We start from the raw sequence: 24,292 nt of genomic DNA, 5'->3' as shown, positions 1-24,292 counted from the left end.
TGAGTTCACACTGACCTTGACCTTTGACCTTTGACCACCAAAATCTAATCAGTTCGTCCTTGAGTCCAGGTGAACATTTGTGCAAAATTTGAAGGGATTCCCTTGAGGAGTTCTGGAGATATCACATACACAAGGCCAAAATCATGTTTTATGAGGTCACTGTGACCTTGACCTTTGACCTTAAGCCACCAAAATCTAGTCAGCTCATCCTTGAGTCCTTGTGAATGTTTGTGCCAAATTTAAAGATGTTCTGTCGAGGCGTTGCTGAGATGTCATGTCGCGTCGTAGCGCAGCCTACTTCTTTAATGTCACCGGCTTCAGAAGTGCGAATGACAGCAAATTAACGGTCTCCATGGAAACATGGAAATCTCTTTCACTCCTGCAAATGCCTCAACTTTTTTCCTTAACTACGGAAACATGTTAAGAGATTCTGTGCAAGTAGCTCCCTCAGCTAAGGAGAAATGAAACCTTAAGTGTCATGCTTGAGGCTTAAGGTGTTTTCAGCCATGGACCTCACTGATGCAGATACCTGCAACAGGTGCAACATCTGGCAGCGATGGGATGTTCAACAATCACATATCTTGTTTAACATGTAGCGGACTGTCTCTGTCTTCTAGTTGTCCACGGCAACAGGACCAATAATCAAAGCGTTGATAGGAGAGGTTTCCCTTCAGAAGCCGGCTTGAAAATCAATATGGACGAGGTTTTCCGGCTCCGTGCAGATGCAAATGTCATCCGGTGACCCCTGTCGTCATCCTGCCTGTAGCCCTGCACCATCAATTTACTCTCAGTGCAGCACTCCCACCTCCCTCCACCCACAGGAGCCTCCACCCCGGCTGTGCTCTGTAATGGACCACCAGTGCCGCCAACAGCTCGCCAAACGACCCTGAAAACTACTTCACCACTGAAAGCTTTTCGACCTCAGAAGCTCGCAAAGGCAATCTAATTTCCTTGTGATGGGGCGCAGTAAAAACTATTAAGGCTTGTAATAAACTAGTATAAACAATTCTTATTTGCCATGCACTATTAACTCAGTCTAATTGCGAGCGCTGATAGGCTCGGCTGGGTTATGGCAAGGAGGAGAAGCCCTGCGGTACAGAAGCTTTTAATGAAGAGACCATCTGGCGCCCCCACCCTCCCTACTCCTACCTCCACCCGCCTTTCTTTTCCAGCACCCTGCGGCCCTACCGCCGAGACGAGCCATCACACAGGCGGGGGAGATAACATGAACAGGGTTTTAGAAAGGAAACATCCTCTGAGTGCTCCAGGTCTCCACAGGGGCTCACGTCAGTTGCAAATTTAAAGATTAAAAAATAAAAAATGTTACGGCGGCAAATGTGAACACCCGGGCCGAGTCTCTTACGTGGGTTTGAAATTTAAAAGCCTTCAGGTGGACAGGGTTGAGGCATTTTAACACACCTGTGTGCCGACCTCTGCCTTCAGCAGGGTGTAGGTGTCTCAGACCTCTTCGGTTAAAAGCTTTTTAACATTCAAACCCACACAACTGCCTGACCTGTTCCTGCCAACACCACGCACTCACAGTTTCTGATGTTTCTCTTCGTCCTTTACACGCTGCAGCGCTGCAGTCACAACCCCGGTTATAGTGATTTTTGATGGATTCATTTGGTTCAACGACCATGTGGATCTCAGTGGACAGACAGCACAACTCTCTGGGCTCAGAGAGACAGTCCTTCACAAACATTGTGGGGATGAAATACTGGACATACAACATGTAGATTTGCATGTTAGAGGATCAAATGCATAAATTTAACATGCAAATGCAAAATCTGATATTAAATGATATTAAACTCAAGAGTTACCTTTGAGAAGAGGATCATGACTGTTCAAGAACATGTTCAGGAACAGTAATTATTTTAATTTGAGGCTCATGCAACTCAAGAGGCCGCTTGGTAATGAGTTTAGTTTAAAGGTCTCATATTGTCTAAAAGTCTCTGTCCATGTGTAGTGTGATTATAGATCAGGTCTAGCTTCTATATTAATACTGTGAAAGTATCAAAGCCTCAGTCCACAGAGAAATGCACACAGCCTGTATTCAGAAACTGAGCCTTAAAACCAGCCGTCAGGACTTCTGGAACTTTGTGATGTCACAACAAAGCAGTCACGCCCCATATTTTCCTCTTCTTCTGTGTTTTACTTGAAGTGTTGATCCATAAGAAGATATATTTGTGGTTTTAAGAAAGAGAGGAGGCTCTGAGCCTCTCTTCTGATTGGCCGACTGTTTTCTGAGTGATCCAATAAAAATATAGCAGATTTCAGGTAAAAACACTCAGAGAAACCAAATCCTGCAAGGTTTGGATGGTGGGTCCAGGTGGGCGGGGCTTGGTGACTGCTTTGTTGTGACATCACAAAGTTCCAGAAGTCCTGACGGCTGGTTTTAAGGCTCAGTTTCTGAATACAGGCTGTGTGCATTTCTCTGTGGACTGAGGCTTTGATACTTTCACAGTATTAATATAGAAGCTAGAGCTGATCTATAATCACACTACACATGGACACAGACCTTTACACTGGAGGAGCTTTAAATTAAACCCCTTAATAAGCGGCCCCTTGTTTCTGCACCTCACCCAGTGTTTACCTGAAATCTGCTATACTTTTATTTGATCATTCAGGAAACAGTCAGCCAATCAGAAGAGAAGCTCAGAGCTTCTCTTACAACACAAGTATAATGAATGTGCCTGAGAGTATAGCATCTCTCTTACATTTGGCGTTGCTGCTGCCGGAGGAGGGGCTGTGTGTGTTGTTGCTCCTGCTGGACGCTCTGCTGCTCCTCATCCTCAGAGCCGCTGTGGAGGAGGAAGAGGAGGAGGAGGAGGATGAAGGACGGGGCCGTTTGACAGGGCTGGGATCCACCGGGACTGAGGAGGGGACACGCTGGTAGTCAAACACCCTGCAAAACACACACACACACACAAGCTTTAAACATACACACACACAGTGCAGATAAAGTCCCATAATGCACCACTGCCTGAGGCTCTGCCATGTTTCTGCAGCAACATGCTGCTTGTTTGTGTATTGACTGTTTTATGTCTGTAATGAAGTGGAGGGAAATTTATGTTGTGAACAGATTTAATCTTTAATACTTGTAAGTGAAGAGCAGTTCAGTTTGTGAGTCTGTGAAGTCTTTATATAAAAAATGTTTCAAAATAAACCAGCTCTGTGAAATTTACATTTTCTTTACTTTTAAAAAATAAATCCACCACAGGGCATGTTGTTGCCTGAATGACTCACTCACTCTCTTATTTCTTTTTCTTTCAGATGAGTTATATCCAGTGTCAAACATTTAAAAAGAGCTCATGAATATTCAGTTTCATTTCAAAGACTCAATAATTTCCTGCAGAAGCTGTTCACTGTAGTTTTTTATCAAACAAGCAGGAGGGAACAATGCATTTTTGCGGAGCGTTTTCAGCGGCGGATTAATCCACATTTGGTGCTGTAGTGAGTATTTGGAGGCAGCAGGACGATGTTTGTGGGACTGAGTCATAAATAAACTTCGGTGTGTGTGTCACCCAGTGCAACAGGGTGACTCACTGATGTGTTTTAGTCTGGACCGCAACAGCAGGGCGACTCCTATAATCGCAAATGTCCGAGTGACTGAGTGACTGAGTGACTGAGTGAGCATAGTTCCACCATTGGTCAGCTGAATGCCATGTGACCAAGTCGGAGTTTCCCCATTGGCTGTTGCTCTTTCAAAATGAATTGACATGAAGTTTCTGTTAGGGGATGTTTACAACTTTTTATTTTATTTTTACCAAACACACCTCGCCACAAATCTAGCAATTTTTTTGGAGAAACCTCAGCTACTCAGGCTACATTCACACTAATATGTTTTCTTGTTTGAGTTGATTTAATTTAGCACAAACAAGTCGACTCCTCTCAATTCCTTGTTTGTGAATTTATTTTTGTTCATTTGTTTTGTTTTATAATAAATTGATGTGTTAGAGTACATTTAAGTTTCCATTAAGTACAATCTGTGGGTGCAGTTCAGAGCGCTTTAGAAGAATCTAAAATAAAATTTCCTTATTTAACAAGGTCTTGGTAAAAAGCACAGTAGCACTCAAGTTAAGTTGGTAAATAGGTTTAAAACTTGAGCTGATTGTTATAACAGGATATATTAATTGTTGGTTTCACTTATCTTTCACCCAAAAAATGTATTAACCTTGTAGGAACTCAATTTTTGTAAATGGGAGATGAGTCCCTACAATGAACAGAAGTAATTTGGCCCAATATCACAAATCACAAGTACTTGAAAACACAGCAGACTACGGTTTATACTGGAGTGTATTTTCATTATCATCTGCAAGGACATTTGCTTTTCAGTCAGGCATTAAAAACGTTAATCAACACAATCATGAAAGCAATAAAAACACATTTCAAAAAAAGTTAATTATGTAAAAAAAAAAAGAAGCCATTAGTCCAGCTCCTTCATTCGCACTAAAACCCTGAGATACTGAACCACCATGAACAAGCTCAGTGTCCCCATAACATCATGAATACCAACACGCCCTCACACACTTGTCAGCAGGTATCAGGTGTATCAGGAGTGATATAGGAAGATGAATGCGGGGGACTGCGGGATGAATGATGACCTGTCTGTTTAGTATTCAGGCCTTTGGGTCGACTGTAATGGGTCACATTCGAACTGCAGCTATTTATTTTCATTTTAAACTTCTTCCTCCATTAGTTTGATTGGCACGTTCAACCTTTAGCTGGAGGAAGACGAGGCGGCGCCGTGATGGTTGTTACAGCTGAAGATGGATCTGAAGCAGACTCCACTCTGCTCCTCCTCCATTAAACACATCACTCACACCTGCAGGTATTTAGTCATTAATTGTTTCATTAAACCTACTTTTTAGTTATTTCCTACATTTCCCAGAATGCCTCTCAGCAAAGAGGCGTGGAATTGCAGCTGTTTGTTGGTGGTACCACAAATATGTTTTTTAATTAGAGAGCGAAGTAAGAACAAGTTTGAGATGATGGATGTGAAAATCACTAATGATTCATTTTCTCATTTAAAGTTGTTAAATTAACAAACACAGACTTTATGATCCAAATCTGGAAAATTTAAATTTATCACATTTTAAAATATTAATTACACTTAAAATTAAATCTGTTAAAAAAAAAATTAAAACATTTGAATACTTTTTTAATGTACATATATTCATTTATTTATTTGTTTATGCATGTTAATGAACATCAGTACAAAATACACAATGTAAATATGACTGTTTACATCAATAGTCCCTGGTACTGATGCTTAAGTACTTTGGTGAGTATTTGTTAATTTATACTTACACTCCACTAGAGTTATTTTAAAGCTTTAGTTACTTTGCAGATTCTTGTTCTTGTTTATTCTTTTATTTATTCCTGTTCATATTCCCACATTTATTTTCTTACTCTTTTACAGTGTTATTATCTTTTTTCTGGCACTCCTTTGACTCCATACAGAACCAGCGCTGGACGTCTCCCACTAACAAGTACTGAGTGTATCACAGTCTGATACATCAGACTCCTCTGAGTCACAGAGCTCCACACTGTTGTCCAGAAACACATCAGTGAGTCACACTGTGACTGTTCCTTCATCATGTTCCTTTAACACACACACACACACACACACACACACACACACACACACACACACACACACCGTCCTGCTGCCCCAAACACTCACTACAGCACCAAATGTGGATTAATCTGCCACTGAAAATAGTCTCCAACGAATACACGAGCCAGGTGAGATGAGTTTTAAGTTTAAGTTTTACGTCTTCAGCAGGAACCAATGGGCTCGGAGCTGAGAGCCACAGACAGAGGTCAGAGGTCAGAGGTCAGACACACTGTTGATTGGGGCCCAGGTAGCAAAAAGAAACCTCTGGCCCAATATACGCCTGCGTCCTCGGCCCAAGTCTGGCCCATATACTTCCACATCTGGGCAGAGTCCGGCTGCTATCCTCCGGTGTTGTCTGACAGCCACAAGATTTTCTTTGTGTGCGCCAGAATTGGTCCAGATGTGGAAGTAGCATCTGACGATCATGCCGTATACGGGCCAGATTCGGGCCATGGAACCGAGCGTATACCGGGTCAGAAGAAAATACACATGTGGCTGAAGTAACGGCCGGATTTATTTTGCTGCCTGAGGAGAAAGAACTGAATAAAATAGCGACAGACATGTTTAAACCCTCTGCCTGAAGGACGTTCTCTCACCTGCGAACCCAGAAAAAAAAAAAAAACCTTAATTCTTATAAACGTATTAAAATGATCTATAAAGAAATTAATTGAGAATGAAAGCTCTGCTGTTATTAAGTAGCAGCAGTTGAAAGTCAACTGAAAGTGAATTGGGTCTGAAACCTGCAGCAGCTGCTCTCTTTGAGTTACCTGCTGCAGGTGGGCTTAAACTTTCTGAGCGATTTATCTTTTCTAAAAAACCGGCACTGATTTCATTTCATCACATAATCCCACACTCCTTCATTTCGGTGTTTCCTGCGTCGTCTCCCGCTCTCTTTTCTAACGGAGGCTGCGTGTTGTTGCTGTCTGATAGAGAGTGTTGTGCTGCGGGTGAGGGGCTGACTGACAGCTCCAATTTGATGCAGAGAGCGATAGAGGAGGCGATGGGGAGGACGACGAGCAGCCTTTCCTCTTCCTGTCAACCTCTGCTGTCTATCACAGCAGCCATCTACAGCTGGAGGAGGATTGACTGCAGGGGAAACATGAATGCACTTCATCTCTGTCACTGTCTCTCACACACACACACACACACACACACAAATAAACATGGATAAGGACACACCTGCATGCACCCACTCAGTTCATTTTCAAAAGATTCCTTAGTGCCGTGAAAAAATGCATTTACACTTCAAAGGCCTGAGGTGATAATAACATGTGGGCCATGAAAAACATGTAATAATGTTCAGGGGATTTTCATGTTTACACCTGGAATGAAAGATTACACGCCGCTCTGCGGGTTAGAGGAGCCGCCGCGTGCCCGGGTTTATGAAACAGGAATTTTTCACGAGCCGGATCAGATCTGGGTGCGGCCTTCAGTCTGGACCAGAACACCTGGGCTCAGTTCAGTACCACAGTTTGTACAGAACTCAAACACACAACTCTTACACTGAACCACTTGAACTAATGTTTAGGTGACACTGACACAGTTGGACACAAACACTTTTTTACATTTACTTGGAGTTGACTTGTGTATTTTAATTTAATTCTACTTTATACTACATTTAAATATTGTACTTTTACCTGGCAGTTAGAGTCACCAGTTAGTTTTCAGATGAAGATTTTACATACAAACTCTTAACTCATAAAATATGATGCATTGTTATAATAAGTATTTTCAAAGTAGCTCAGCTCCATCCAACTTTTTTTTTACTTTTACTTTTGATACTTTTAATTTATTATTACGTTATTAGATTGTCACATGATTATCGTGACGAGAGGAATTCACGATCACGTTATTATTATGATATCATGTAGAAAATTTGATATTAATAATAATAATAATATTAGTGTTGGTATCAGTCAAATTCATCTTTAAACGTACAGTCTGTAACTTGTGCCTCAAGGTTTCTCTCAATTAAAACAGTAATAAAAGACGCCGTTTGGTGACGTCATGAAGCAGCGTGGGATCATGGGAGTTGTCGCCGTCGGCTTCTCCTGGTTTGGATTCCTTCAGTGTCGGAGGTTTTTACCAGCAGCTGAATTATCCTCAGAGGTTTCCTCCTCTCCACAACAAACACACCAGGGGATTAAAACCAGCAGAAACACTGAATAAAAACCGTTTCACATTTAAAGTCTGCGATTCGCTGACACAGTTCAGCGGACACAGGACGTCTCTGAGCTGAGCTGTCGAACGTTTCCTCAGCTTGTTCCTCTGATAACTTCAGATCCAGACGCCCGACGACTAAAATCCTTCATCTGGTTCAAATATAAAGTAGAAAACTAACAAGGTGAATCTTAAAAATGTGATTTAAAACTGGATAAATGTCAATGTTGAACTTGAAGTGCATGGTTTTAGACTTTAGATTGTTTCTACGCTCTTTTATTCATGATTTTATACAAACACATTTTGCAGTAATGCTTATTGTGTGACACACTCTTTGTTTTATCTTTTATGTAGGTGTGTATTGCTGAGAATGTGAATCTTAATAAGCGTCTCCTTGTTAAATAAAAGACACCAACCTAAAATATGCATTTATATTGTCAAAAAACGAAAGTTAAAAAGAATCTGAAGATCAGTGCCGAGGATTCAAAGAGGACAGGAGGTTTCACAGATGCGACTTCTCCTTACACAGATATTTTTATCTCCTCCTACGGTTGAGAATTGTTGTTTTACGTCTCCTGAAGAACTTTGTGCGCTCTGCTGTTCTGTGAGCGTCACACAGACACTTCGCGGCTGTGACAGGAGCACAGCGGAGGATTAACATACCATCAGCAACTTTCTGATTTGTGCGGCCGCGACGATCAGCACTCAGACGTAAACACACACACTCAGACCTCCTGCTGTGTTTGTCCCTGCAGTCTCAACACATCAGGATAACGGGTGAGTGTGTGTGTGTGTGTGTGTGTGTTGGTCGACGGTGGCTACTGTACCTCACTAAGCTGATAATCCGCAGCCCAGCAGATAAACGCCTATAAATATTTACAGGACGGCGATGTTGACACGGCCGGGCTCCACAGCTTTGCATCCTGTCTCCCTTCGTACTGAGGCTCAGCGGCTACGCTCACAAAACCAAAGCTGTGTAATTCTCCAGGAAAATAAAAAAAAAATCTCATCCTCCTGGTCAATCCTGGAGGCTTTTCAGAGTGTATGAAATATGGGCTCAGACGGTCAGGTGCTCAGTTGCACTTGGACAAACAGTGCGACAGTGGAAAAAGATTCACGGTGGCAGAAGCTGATTGTGTTTATGTGTTTATGTTAATCTGATAGCGACGACTTTCTGACTTCTGACGGTGCAGGATTATTACCAGTCAAACATGAACATGTGGAGGATTTTCTGAAACCCGTTTGGAACCGCTCCGTTAGTTATTATTCCTGAATGAAAAAAATCAAAAAGATCAAAAACTCATCAAGCTCTGCAGATGCTTCAGGCCTGGTGTGGCTCGCCTGTGTTGCACCTACATGGGCCAAATGTATATAACTATATAACTATATAACTCCAGCGCACATTGTCTAAACTGCCCCAACACTGTCCCACACTGAAGACATCTGCATGCTAACATGAAGTCATAGTCAAAGCGCCACCGACCGAAAACAGGAAGTAACCCTTAAGTGCCAGTCTTCATTTGCTTTATGTGAAATTTGCTCGTTCTGGTTTACACTTGATTTACAGGAACGTAACGCACGTTGGCGGCCTCCTGGCAGCGGCCCTGAGGTGCGTGACACGGCGGCTTGCAGCTTTAATTCCAAGCATATTTGAGTGTACATTGTGTGACCTTTGACCTTTTACATTTAGTCACCAAAACCTAAGCAATTCATCCTTGAATCCAAGTGGACATTTATGCCAAATTTCAATACGTTTCCTACAGGCCATACGGAGGTATTGTGTTCACAAGGCCAACACCACGTTTGGGAGGTCACCACGACCTTGACCTTTGACCTTTGATCACCAAAATCTAATCAGTTCATCCTTGAGTCCTAGTGAATGTTTATGCCAAATTTGAAGTTTTGAAGAAGTTCCGTCAAGGCTTTGCTAAGATGTCGTATGCACGAGAATGGGACGTACGTACGGACAGCCCGAAAACAATATGGCTGCCGTTCTTCACCCGACCTCGTCCGTTTGAGGTTTTGCAGCACCGTTATGTCACCACGCTCGTGCCGGTGCTGGTTAAAGAGGAGCGTTAATATTTCCACGACTAGCGTAACTACGGGGGAAAAGAAAAAACATAATGTTGTTTGAAGTGATTGAACAAACAACTGATGCTGTTGTTGTTTTCCTGCAGGAGCTGAACAACGACCGGAGCTGCACTGTGCCCATGAATCAGCCGGGCGTCTGTGTCGGGGTGTGAAATGGGTGTAAGGAAATATGTGAGGAACAGACAAAAAGGATGATGCAGACGAGTGAACCGAGAGGGGGAGGGGCGGGGTGGCGGTGGGGCTGGATGGAAACTGAGTGAAGCGTTTATCTGAGCGACTGCCGGATGCCAACACACTCGTTTTTCATGCTGTCAGCCTCTTTCTCTCTCTCTCTGCACTCGTCTGTTGTTCTCTCTGTCCTCTGCTCCCCTCTTTCATCTCCTGTCTCTTTCTTTACAGCTTTCATACAGTTATTCTCCTCCTCCTCCTCCTCCACCTCCACCTGTCCTTGGCAGCCTGCAGTGATCTGTGTTTCCAGCCCGCGGCGTGGCGGTCAGCCGCCGTCAGTCCACTGCTGTTTGGACGTTTTTGCATTTCATTTAGTCCTTGTGTTTGTTTTTAACCTTCTTCTGTGGAAAGTCGAGCGAGCGGGTGACGCTGCTGTCGTTCAGATTCACTTTGTTTCACATTCACCGAGAGAAACACGGATGTTTGTTCACGGCAGACGGAGAGAACAGGGTTTAACACGTGTTTCCCAAAAGCACCGTGACCGAAGACGCTCTTACAAGAGTCACTCATGAAGCTCCACAAGCTGCACAACGAACCAAAAACAACATTTTCTTTTTCTTTTTCTTCAGTTGACAGTCAGTTCACCTGCGCTGTAAAATGACTGATGTTTAAATTAGAGAATAATAAAATAACATGAAACTAACGAATTTCTACAGATTCATTTAACAGTAGATCTGTTGCGTCCTCCTCTCCTTGCTTGTAGTGTCTGCCTACAGTCTGCATGTGAGGCGTTTAGGGGACATTTGTAAATTGTGGTGTCTGCCTATAGTCTACAAGAGGCGTTTAGGAAACATCTGTAAATTGAAATGTTTGCCAATAGTCTTCATGTGAGGCGTTTAGGGGACATTTGTAAATTGTGGTGTCTGCCTATAGTCTGCATGAGGCGTTTAGGAAACATCTGTAAATAGTAGTGTCTACCAATAGTCTAAAATGTCGAGAGCATTAGGACATTTGTAAATTGTTGTGTCTGCCAATAATCTGCATGAAGATATATTAAAAATATTTCTGTGTTTTGAAGACGAATGTGATCCCACAGAGGTTACAGTTAAATTTTTACTCCATCACTCAGAAGGCCTACTGGTCGGTATGTTTGTTCTTGTTGCAGTAGCAGCAGTTGCTGGGTGCGGCAGGAGGCCGGAGGACTCTGCTCAGTAAACCAAACTGTAGTGGGCTCTCGGGTGTGTTTTCTGTTTTACCTGCTGTGATCTCAGCTGCACACGGCGAGCAGCTCAGGTGAGTTCACAGCGGCTTCACAGGAGGAATTACAGGTTGAGAGAGAGGCGGCGACTTATAACCGACTCATCTGCTGCCGGCAACGAACTATCAGCTCGTTCTCACTAAATTGCTGTAGAGGCACATTTCCCCAACAAACACCAGCAGAGTGAGTGTGGTTGTGTTTTCCTGTGTTGTCTACATTTTTGCTGAGTCCTGTGTGTGTGTGTGTGTGTGTGTGTGTGTGTGCGCGCGCACAAATAAGAGCCGTGTCACCTTCAGTGCTGTCAGGGAGTTTTACAGGCTGCGAATAAGCAGCAGAACTCCCATAAAAATATGTTTAGAGTAAATTATTTTCTCACTCCTGTGTTCGCCGCTGTTACTCAGAATAATTCAGTCAACTGGGGGTAAAACTGAGAATAACAAATGTAGCAAGGTAAAAAATATATATATACTGTATATATTTGAATAAACAGAAATAAACATGAATCTGAATCTTCTGGTGAGTTTCTGTCCCTGCAGTCTGTCCTGGAGGAATCTGAAGGCTGAATCGAAGTGGGACGGTTTGGGTTTTGGAGGATTTCTGTTTTTAAAAGTGTAATCCTCAGGCTCTCTGTTGGCGTCGTTTGCTGCAGTATTATTTAGATTCGCGCCGCGCAATAAAACTTGGGTCTTGGGTTTGCCCAGAAAAAGAACGACGCATTTGAAGGAGCCTCTGAGGGAAGCGGCCCTTGATTTGAGACGCAGCTTGTGTTCTGTCCTGACAGTAAATACACCGACTTCCTTTGACTTGAACCAGCTTCAGTTAATCAGATCATTTCAGGGTTTTTTTTTTTTTAATCTATGTTGACCAGACCTCTGTATTCAGTGTTAGGTAAGGTAAGTATACAGGTGAATTAAACAAATATAAAATGAGGTAATTTATGTCTAACACAGGTAAATATTTATTCCTCAGGTTTCAAAATAAAAGCAAACTTACCGGGAATGCCACGGGAAGAGACAGAAGATGGATAGATGAGGATTGACAACCCCCCCCTCCACATGTGACTTCAGCAACAAACAAAATGGCACCTGGTCTTCTTAACAGGAAATTACAGTCCAACAGGAAGTTACCAAAATAAAATCCTCAACTTCAAAATAAAATCTCTTTAAATTTAGTCATTTCCTGTTTCCTTGGCGATTAATGTGATATATCTACATATAAGAACCCAAAGGTCCACAGAAGCACCTCTGTTGTTAAACTGTCCAATTAAAACACAAAGCTTCACTTCACCTGCAGACAAACCGATGTGGCAGCAACAAATCATCATCTCTGAGATTAAAGTTTATACTCCAAAAGCTTCATCGCATCATCTCTAAAAACACTACAGAGGCAGACATGAATTACCACTTGGTCCTGCTGAGATAAGTCTTCTCAGGACCCGATCTAAAACCTCTAATCTCCAACAACGATTTGGACTTGGATGAAGTGACCAACTTCAAAATCCAAGAGTTACTTTCTCTCCTGACACTATCAAAACAAATGACAGACCCAGGACAAAAAATCTAACATCTGTGTGTCTGTATTAAAGTCTCCAACATCATCACCGGCGGTGCTGCTCCCACAGTGTCCTCCACACAACGGTGATTCGGACCTGACTTGGCTGGAAGCAGAGACTCTGAAGTGTTTGTGCTGTGACTGATGATGGAGACTCATTCTGCAACACAACACTAGGACACAACACTAGGACACAACACTCGGACACAACACTGGGACACAACACTAGGACACAACACTAGGACACACCACTAGGACACAACACAAGAACACGACACTTGGACACAACACTCGGACACAACACTCGAACACAACACTCGAACACAACACTCGGACACAACACTCGGACACCAACACTGGGACACAACACTAGGACACAACACAAGAACACGACACTAGGACACGACACTCGGACACGACACTCGAACACGACACTCGGACACGACACTCGGACACGACACTCGGACACGACACTCGGACACGACACTCGGACACGACACTCGGACACGACACTCGGACACAACACTCGGACACAACACTCGGACACGTCTGCTGCTGGGAACACGTGAAGGTAAACTACAGTTAAAACACCAGAGTCCTACAGTCAGTTCTGTCAGTGTGTGTCTATGTAGTTGTAGTGTGTAGTTAGTGTGGGTCTGTGTAGTTGTATTGTGTAGTTGTAGTGTGTAGTTGTCGTGTGTAGTTGTATTGTGTAGTGTTTGTATTGTACGCAGCTGACAGCAGGAAACACTGCAGTGGTTCTGCTAGAGAAAACAAGGACACGTCAAGGTTCATGTAAAACAGCACAGAGAGAAGATAACACCACACACACACACACACACACACTCCATTCACAAACTGAAAGTCGTTTACAGCTGAGACATGAAAGCACATCATGTGACGTCTTTACTTCTTCTTCACTCCCTTCGTTCCTCCTCTTCCTCTAATACCTGAGTTTTCCTTTGTTTCTGTTTTACTACAGTTCATCTCTCTCTCTCTCCTCGCTCTCTACTTCTGCTACCTCGCTCTCCCTTTTCTTTCTCTCTCATACTTCTATCACCCTCTCTCTCTCCCTTTTGTTTTTCAGTTACCCCTCTGTCCTTCTCCTCCTCTCTCCCTCAGACTCACTTCACCTCCTTTTCTATTAAATCACTCCATCACAGCAGCTGATCTTCTCTGTGATCTGGACGTTGTGTTAATACCAAGAAAAATTAGAAAAAGAAGAAAGTAAAATGCAAAATAAAGAAAAAGAAAGAAGTAAACAAAACAAAGTGAAAACTGATTGAAGCAGTTTGTAAACACCCTGAGAACACACACACACACACACACACACACACACACACACACACACACACACACACACACATACACAAGCACCTACTTTCCCATTTTCTGCATCAGGGCTTTTTTAATTGAATTTAATTTAGTTACTTAGTTTAGTTAGTTACACACACACACACACACACACACACACACACACACACACACACATTACTTTTAATGCAATTCCATTTTCTGCCTCAGAGAAAACTGAATCCTGTTTAAAGACATTTTCTTCAGTTTTAACGAAATGTAAGTCACATGTTTCTCTGCAGTCGTTTGTTCTGAAATCCTGAACTACTATTTTTCAAGTTTCACCATTTTATCCTTTAAACAAACAAACAAACAAACAAACAAAAACAGGTCCTCCACTGATTCACTTCATAAAGGTGGGGAAGTTGTTTGACACAGATTAAAAGAAAAAATTATGATGCTGAGTTTTATGTCAGTCAAGCTCCTACATTTCCCATAATGCAGCAAATAGTGTCTCTCCACTCCAGAGTTTATAACACCAGGTTTCTGTTCTGGTCCTAACACGACTTGTCAACTTCCCTTAATGTCTTAAATTGGTGTAATGTCCCTTTAAAGCTCCTCCAGTGTAAAGGTCTGTGTCCATGTGTAGTGTGATTATAGATCAGCTCTAGCTTCTATATTAATACTGTGAAAGTATCAAAGCCTCAGTCCACAGAGAAATGCACACAGCCTGTATTCAGAAACTGAGCCTTAAAACCAGCCGTCAGGACTTCTGGAACTTTGTGATGTCACAACAAAGCAGTCACCAAGCCCCGCCCACCTGGACCCACCATCCAAACCTTGCAGGATTTGGTTTCTCTGAGTGTTTTTACCTGAAATCTGCTTTATTTTTATTGGATCACTCAGAAAACAGTCAGCCAATCAGAAGAGAGGCTCAGAGCCTCCTCTCTTCTGATTGGCTCACCGACCTGTTGTTACTAGAGCTCCAGAGAGAAGCCTGAGAGAGGAGATGTAAAACTACACTGAGATGGTTTTTGGTTCTTAAAACCACAAATATAATTTCTTATGGATCAACACTTTCAATAAAACACAGAAGAAGAAAATATGGACCTTTAAACATTTTAATAGGTTTAAATGCAAAATATAATGAGCAGAATCTCTCCTCCTTTCTTACGAGCAGATATGAATCTTAATGAATCTGTGTCCTGCAGGTCGTACCGGCCCTTGAGGCTCTTCTTTTAATAATGTCCTCTTGCTTCAGTATTGTGTCCCGACATGTTATCTTGTTAAAGGCCTTTGGCACATTTTGTCTTTATCACTCCAACTTTTCTCCTGGAGCAATGTGCAAATTCAAACAGTTTTTTCTTTAAATATATACGTATATATATATGTATATATATATATATACATATATATATATATTTGTCTCAGCATGTTTTAGTTTTCTTTGCCTCTTCGCTTCATTTTCCAGTTTTTCTTTATCGTTATTCTTTCTTTCTACTCTTTATCATGTCTTGACTCTTTCTTTTTTTCTCTCTCATTTTTTTTCTCTGTATCTTGCCCTTTATTTCTCTCTCTCTCCCTGTCTGTCTCTTTTTTTCAATCTTCCTAACTTAAGTCTGTCATTTCCTGACCCCTCTCTCTCTCTCTCTGATGAGCCCTGTGATAGACTGGCAACCTGTCCAGGATGTAACCCGCCTCTCGCCCAGTGTCAGCTGCGATCGGCTCCACCCCCCCGTGACCCTCAAAGGATAAAGTGTATAGAAAACGGAGGGATCACTCTGATGTGCAGTATTTTGTTCTGTATGTTGCTGCAGAGTGTGAATCTGTTCCCTCTGTTGCAGAATAATCTAAAGTGAGTGAATGTGGAGGGCGGAGCGGAGGCCAACAGCTGCGCTCAGCCTCACTAAAACGGCTCTTCAACCGTCTGAAAGCTGAACACAACAAGGTCAAACGGGGATCCACTCACGGTTCTCATCTTTTCCTGGAACTGCAAGCAGCTCTCAAGAGAGGGGGGGCGGATCCTTCCCTAACCTCACAGTCTAGTGTACGCTGCCATCAGACAGGAAATCGGCTTGCCTACGCGTGCCAGAAAGAAATGGGGAGTTTAGACCTGCTCGTGTTCTCGGAGGGTGACCAATTTCCTGCTCTCAGCCGAAAATGTGCGGTCTGAGCCACTCAGAAAACACATTTCGGAGCTGTTGACATCTGAGGTCGTCCGGAGCTGCTGCCTCAGTCGCTCAGTGGCATCAGGACTGAAATATCAGTTCAGTTTCCAGGATACGAAGCTTTACTCTGTTACTCTGACTGAAGTCTTACAATGAGATGACAATGCACCCGTTACAACAACACATAGAAGCATCCTACAGGTGGCTGCCGTACCTGTTATAGTGGTCATCAGGGTATCTGTCATACTCAATCTCATAGTCAGATCTGAGGAGAGACAGAGAGAGAGAGAGAGAGAGAGAGAGAGAGAGAGAAAGATGTGAAGGTTACAAACAGCAGGAGATGATATTCAGCCAGAGGAGAACACAGAACAGGTCAATGTGCTCATGTTTTGTGTGTTTTGTTATTTAAGACATTGACGTAGTTAAAGATTTCCGTGCTGGCAGAAGTATTCAAGTCCCTTTACTTCAGTACAAGTGTCGCACAATAACACAAACAAACCGGCCGATCGACCGTGTTCTGAGAGGTAAAACGACTGTTTCTTCTTCGATCTTATTCTTTAACAGAAAGATCCGTCTCTGCAGGAATCCTCTTCATAATGTTGTCAGACAGTGACGGTAACAATCTGAACCCGTCAGTGGCAAAAACAAACACGTTTAAGTGCCCGACGTTGCCAGGTACAGGATACAGTTCTTGCTCAGTAGTGGAGCGACTGTTCCTCTCGATCATCTGCCCCGGAGTTAATAATAATAATAATAATAATAATAATAACAATAAACTTTATTTGAATAGCAGCTTTCACCATATTAGAGGTGCATCATCTTTTTAATCTAAACTGAACTCAAATTTACTCTTTTATCTTAATTATATTCCTTTTATTGTTTTTTTATGTCTTATTTTGTTTTATTTTACACATCTTTTTTACTGATCGGTTTTTGGTCTTAATTATTTTATTTTCTTAATGGTTTTGAATTCATACATATCAGTTATGTGTTTGTTTTAATTTGTGTTTAATGTTTTATCTTTGCATCTACATGCACCAAGAGCTTCACACGAAAAGACAAAAGGAACATGAAAACATGTTAAAAACATTCATTTAAAACGAGATGGAATAATAATAAGAAGAAAATAATAACATTGACAGAATAAATGAAATTAATAATCAAAAGAAATATCAGTAAGACATCAACATCCCACAGTTATCCTTTAATGCTGCGTCATCCAGTAAAAAAGTTAAACCTGGTTCAACTTTTGCCCCAACATGACATCACCCCAGCAACATAACGCACTGACCAATCAGAGCAGTGTATTTAATAGATAACATGTCTGCAATGAAAACTGTAAAGTCCTGCTGGTCTCCGCTGTCCAGTGTCTGATAAACCTTCCCGCCAGCGCTCAGGCCGTTAACGTGACGTGGGATTGTTCAGGTGTCTCACGGCGGGACTTTTCCTGCCAGTTAAAATCTGCAAAGGTCAACTGGTTTTATGGGTTTTGTTTTGTGAAATCCAGATCTGACACATGACGACTCTTCTCCTGTCTGAGCTGCATCAAACCTGAACGTTTGTTTTTCTTCCTGAAGGAGAAGAAAAGATGGCGACGTTGGCGTCAAGTTACATGAAGATTGGAGTAAATAATCGTTGTTATAATCATTTAATTGAATCAAATGAAACTGTGTGTACAACGGCGCGGTGACTCTGGAGCTGAACTGAGCAGATGGCGTTCAGACCTACTTATCACAGTGTCAGAGAGCCTCTGGGCAAGGCAGCACTGCTTTAATAGGTCAACAAAACCACAGGCGGCTGGTACGAGTCCTCATTTCCACACTCATACCCTCATACACTAATGCTAGGTGCACGTCGAGGGCTACATGCTAAATGTCAGCTGGAGACAGTTCCGTCAGGCTGACACACAATTATTTTTTCCACTGGTGGTCGGACGGCACGTCACAGGAACCAGATTGTTTTGAGTTTGATTGGCTGCGTCCCTATTAAGGGGCCGCTTCCTTCAAGGGGGACGTGGTCTACAAAGGTGTGGCGTTCTGGTTTTTGGAGGATTTTTCGCTGAGCGTCACCTGCTGTGCCGGCCCTTACCGTTGTGTCGCTCTTGTCATGCTACGTCCACCTCTGTTACTGACTGCTAAAAGTCATAACTCGCACAGCCACATGAAGTCCTCGCCATATTAACGGGTTATTTGAGGCAGCTGAAGTCTCTCTCTCCTGAAGGACAGCCTTGACATTTCAGCTTCCCTGAAAGTTGGAGCGGACTCGTCCACGTCATCTCTACATTCAGTTAATCTACTGATTTTTCAAACGGCTGAAGACAGAAGAAGAATCGGCCTTTACAGAAGGAGAGTAGGAGACTGAACTCCAAACCGTGGCACTATTTATCCACCGAGAGGGAATCAATAACCATCACACACACACACACACACACACACACACACACACACACACAAGCCTCTCTAACTGAGGACTCACAGTAATAAAGAGAAGACAGGAGGAGATAGAGCTTGGCGGCCAGAGAGAAACAGAGGAGTGGACAGATAAAGGTAGACAGAGATAGAAATGTAATGACTAGTAAGGAAACCTGGGATTTGGAGCCAAATTCATATCCTTCCAGTCTTTTGTAAACAGTCGTGTCATCACTCCTGCTGCCATCAATCATCTTCATCAGCCATGATGGGCATTAATCAGCGTTTAACAACGCTATCGATCCGAGGCCGACTCGGTGCCTCGGCTCAGCCGAGCATTTCCTATTGAGCTGTGTAGGAGCAAACCTTTAAACATGACTATTGATCTGCAGGACGGCCGCACTCCTCTGAGCCGGGATCACACTAAATGACTCTTTTATGGCTCACACTGCTGGTTTATCTGTGTAATTAGCTTTGATATTAGAGTCGCAGCGGCGGCACCTGAGAGGACACTCCTCGCTGCGATTACGAGCCTATAACAGGCAACAGAAGCGGCCACTCAAGTCTTCATAAAGCCAGTAAAAAATGTCCTTCAGGCTTTTTTGGATTTTATATACAACAATCTGGGCTCTTGTCCACAGCGGTGCATTTAGGAAAATGAACACACCCTCACTTTAAATGCCTCCCCACCCCTCTCATCACCACTCAGGTCTATTTTCCATCTAAACCGATTTTCAACTTCATAGCAGCTCCACGAGCATTTGAAGGGACTCCTCTTATAGGAATTCAATGAGGATGAGATGTTGTTTAACTGTGATGTTGTTTGAGTGGGAACATTTAAAGTTATTGCATTTTAAAAAACCCATTTCCTGCAGGCAGTTAGAGAGTAAAGCCTGATTCATGTGGGATATATTCAGATATTTTCAGGGGTTTATAAACAGAATTACTGGATTTTCCCTGGAAGAAGGAAAATACCTTTTGTTGTAATGAAAACTACTGAATGGAACCAGGATCAATAGTGTAATAAAGTGATTTCACATGTAATTTACTAACCCAGAAACTTAGGAGTTAGTGTTAAATTACTCTTAAAAAAGCTGAGCAGTACAGTGAGTCTGAACAGGATTGATCCTCTGGGGACCATGCTGGAGCCATAGCGCTGGCATAGGGGAAGAAAACAAATCAATGTCAGAGACAAGAAGGTGAGTGCCAGTGTTGAGATTAAATACCAAATGGAAGAGTGTTTCAGAGCCAGTCCAGTCAAAGCTGGATCAGCCCTTGACTAAACTGGATTTTGGAGCAGCTAATAGGTCTAACGCTGCCCATCTACGATGAATTTTAGACAGTAAGGGGTTAAAAACAAAAGCGTACACACCAACAAAAAAAAAATTCCAAAAATTCTATACTTACTTTTTATTTCATGAATTTAAAAAAATAGAAAAAACTTAAACATTATTTACAGCATGTGCAAAAGTTTGCTGATCCTCATGATGTTTCAGAGTCATTAACTCATCGCTGCCACTAGATGTCGCAACAGACCAACAGCATCTCAAACCAAAACAAATGCTCAGTCAGTTATAAATGAAATCGTCCACTAAACAAATGAGAGGCTCAGCTGAATAAAGTTTCCTTGTGAACACGAGTGCCAACAGAAACAATGTAGCCACAACCAATGCTAGCCCACTTTAGCATTGTGGTGATATGCTCCACAGCCATCCTCACAGTTAGCCGGCTAGCGATGGCAAAATTTGCAGAACACATTTTTAATGTTGGTAGCACCAAGTTCGCTAACATTAGCATGCTACTGATTGCCATGCCACTGATGAAAACAGACATGTAGAATTATGAGCTATCAAGTTACTGACACATGGAGGAGAAGAAAAAACAGTTCTGCCTCAAGCTGGACCCTTTAGTAGCTGGTTCTGTCTTCTCTATTAAATCCAGACCAGTATTGGACCCACGGTCGGATGGGAAAAGAAATTCAGCCTTGGACTTCTCTGCTAGGACCGGCTGCACGAATGACACTGACGGAGCCTGTAAACTGCCTTCGTTGTTTCTCGTTCGTAGTATTTTCTACAGCTAACCAACTGCAGAGCAGACCGATCTGCTTCCTGTTTACACCGGCTCGCACATGCCCAGTGTGCGTGAAGAGATATACTGTTCGCTTTCAGGTGTGCTAGAATGGACAGAGATTATTTCTGATACGGAGGTAAGACGGTCGGTGGAGATCGTTTGGTTTTAAAACAGTCGTCATGTTGACGGAGCTCAAATATGGAATTTGCCAAACATACAGCTGTACATGAACAGGTGGCCATTATCAGACAGCCTCTGTGTGTTTATGTTCTGTTCACTTTCCAGATTGTCTACGACCTCTGTGGTTTTAACAACTCACGGGAGGATCTGAGGTAACACCGTGAAAACAGGATTTAACTCCAGGAAAAACATCACAGCTGGACCCGGTCCTGATTGCATTATTAAAATCCAGCCAGCCAGTCTGCAGCAGGAGAAAGAGAAAGCCTTTATTCAGCAGGTTTACCTCGTTTTAAGGGAATTTTTTGGTCATTTCAGGGACATTTCATCACCTCTGCCACAGAGGTTAAGCCGCTGTCTGTCTGTCAGCAGGATTTTACTCAAACTTAACTGCAGCTTTCTCTGAGATTTGGAGGACAGATCAGCCTCAGGCCACGAGCAGCTAATTAGATTTTGGAGATCCAGATTTCAGCACGAATCCTGAGGGGATGTTTGCAGGGTCAAGAGCTGAATTTATATTAAATTAACAGTGACAGAAATGATGCATTTGGAAGCAGCTGTATCAGTGTTGGTGGAGGCCTTGGCTCTCCAGAGCCCCATAGATGAATTATAAAATTGTCATTTGCATTATTTTCTTGACAAGTAAACACCTAATTTGAAGCACGAAGAATTGGTTTATGTTAAACTGAAACTTTACAAACACATTAACAGACACAATTAGAATCAGACACCAGAAGGCTCCATCATTACAGCGGGCCAGAGGGCACTGCAGTCAAATAAAGGTGGGAACCCTCCAAAAAGAAAAACAGAAACAATCCAGGAAATATTCTCCCCCGGAGTCGTCATTGTTTTCTGACCCTGGTGTCCCGACGTAAGATTATGTTTCTCAGAAATAACATTAAAATGGAAAACAGACGATTGAAAGAGAGAATGATTATTCATTTATTATATAACACCTAATTGATACTGAGGACGTAATTAAAGGTACTTATAAGTAACATTCAGAAAACTTTTGTTATTAATGACACTGCTGGATGTTAAGTGAACTATTAGCGTCCTGTCACTCGTGCTCTCTCTCTGCACATTACGTAATAGATCGGCATCATGTTGATAGATGAGGTAACTAAATTTACACTGTTATTATAGTTTGAATTTAAACTATATTTGAGACTATATTTGATTTTCCAGCACTTAAAGGAGAGTGTGGAGATACGTCCAGCTATGTGAGACTGTAGCTTGACTAGCACTCGTTCGTTTGCCGGTCGTTTGTTGATGTTAGCGGGCTCCAGTTCCATGCTAATGTTAGCTGGTGTTGCAGCCTGTTAGCGCTGCAGGGGAGCGGAAGAGAGCCATTGAAGCAGGCGGGGCATGAACTAGCATAAATTCAAAATTCAAATTCTTTTGCATAGAAATCAGTCCACAGGCTGTTGTAGGCAAAATGAGAAAGTAAATCTCATTTTTTAAGTTACGTTAAAATTTGCTCACACATTGTTGATTAAAAAGCAGATTACTACATTCAAATGGCTTTACATCCTTATAGTACCTTTAAATGTTAAATAGGAAAAACAAACTGCTGTTTCCATTGACAGCACAGTGTATTTCAAGCAGCAACTTGTTTCTGTTTAAAAAAATAATCTGTTATTACAGGTTTAAAGTGGCAAATGTAAAAGTGCGACAGTATCAAACTGCATAACATTTTGTGGTTATTGATGATTGATTTAAATGTCGGAGCTGTTGGAGATGGAGATTTGTATTTAAAACCTGCATCTGCACAGAACCTTGAGTCTTGAAGCTGTGTACAGGAGCCAAATTTAACGTTTAATATTTATTTTCATTTCAATTTACATGTTGATTTTTGCACATTAATCCAGGTCTACTTTAAAGAACTGTGATTATATTTTAATTATTCAGGTAATGTGAGTCCTTTCAGGAGACTCGGTTGAGTCTGTTGAGATTGGACTTTCAGAATATAAAGAGATGAACAGCAGCATTTTCTGTTGCAGTAATTTTGGTTATTTCTGCATGACAGACAGTGGATTAATAAATCCACCGTCCACTGAGGAGTCGCTGGGAATAAATATATGTCAAATAAATGTAGTGGAGTTAAAAATTGTAATATTTCCCTCCAAAGCGTAGTGGGCTGTGTCCTTATTGTGCTCATAATCACAGTGAAGAAGCCCTTTCAGGTGTTAATAAGGATTTTAATTTGCTCTGCGCTGTACTGCTTCAGACCCTAATGGTGTTATTAGAGAACCCAGAGGCCGTTCTCCTGATGGGAATAATTACACAGCAGCGAGGAACGTCAATAAACACCGCGGACAAGCACATTTAGAGGAGGCGTGTGGAGAGAGGGAGAAATCAATGACCTGTTTTATTTTGATATGAGAAGTCAGCTTTGTTTTTTCTTGTTTTCTTTTAAAGCAGGAGAGTCGTCTCAGTGGCGGGAATCTGGCGGAAGATGAAGCGTGACGAGGTGGAGGTGAGCGTCGAAGGGAAGCGACCGAGCGACGCGGCACAAAGGGAGGAGACACGGCGAGGGAATGATGAGGAATTTGCATTTATATAGCAGCTACTTAACACTCGCTCCCTCCAACACAAATGATAGCATTCAGCATCAATAAGCCCCCCCCCCCCCCCCCTCGACACACACACACACACACACACACACACATCACACAAAAAAGTGTGTGTTTGTGTTCATACATATTTATGTATTCACGTGCTCCTGGCGGCAGGTGAGACCTCACAGAGCGGTTTGGTTTCGTCTTCCTCGCAGCAGTTTTACAAATCCTCCTCCTCACACACACACACACACACACACACACGCACACACACACACACACACACACACACACGCACACACACACACACACACACACACACACGCACACACACACACACACACACACACACACGCACACACACACACACACACACACACACACGCACACACACACACACACACACACACACACGCACACACACACACACACACACACACACACGCACACACACACACACACACACACACACACGCACAAACACACACACACACACACACACACTGATTTACCGCTCACCCTCGCCAGCCTGCAGTGTCATAAATCAGCGGCAGCGTACTGTAGCGTGGCGTGTTGAAAAGGAGGTTAATGGGCCGTTCAGCCGCGTTCCTGCCAACTCAGCTCAGCTCAGCTCGGGCCGAGGGGGAAGGTCAGGAGGTAACGGCTCTCAACAGTGACCTCACTCCGAGGTCAACGTGACGTCAATCAGACCATGTGGAGGGTGAAGTGGAGCTGCAGTCCTGGTACTGAAACTAGTGAGTGTTGTT

At 42.7% G+C, this 24,292-nt stretch overlaps 1 protein-coding gene across 1 annotated transcript in view; it reads right to left on the bottom strand.

Moving 5' to 3' along the window:
• The window catches only part of LOC111236016 (RNA-binding Raly-like protein), a 43,688-nt gene that overhangs the window by 4,860 nt on the left and 14,536 nt on the right, over nt 1-24,292 (bottom strand). The window contains exons 3-4 of the mRNA XM_022764602.1: nt 16,524-16,574; nt 2,718-2,905 (exon numbers count right to left, since the gene is read on the bottom strand). Coding sequence (XP_022620323.1) covers nt 2,718-2,905; nt 16,524-16,574 — 239 coding nt within the window. The remainder of the gene's footprint in view (nt 1-2,717; nt 2,906-16,523; nt 16,575-24,292) is intronic.

Source organism: Seriola dumerili, unplaced genomic scaffold (genome assembly GCF_002260705.1).
Source record: "Seriola dumerili isolate Sdu_G_001 unplaced genomic scaffold, Sdu_1.0 BDQW01000550.1, whole genome shotgun sequence".
Classification (NCBI taxonomy): domain Eukaryota; kingdom Metazoa; phylum Chordata; class Actinopteri; order Carangiformes; family Carangidae; genus Seriola; species Seriola dumerili.
Note: the sequence above shows the minus strand (reverse complement) of the source record. Positions and strands in the feature narration are given on the sequence as shown.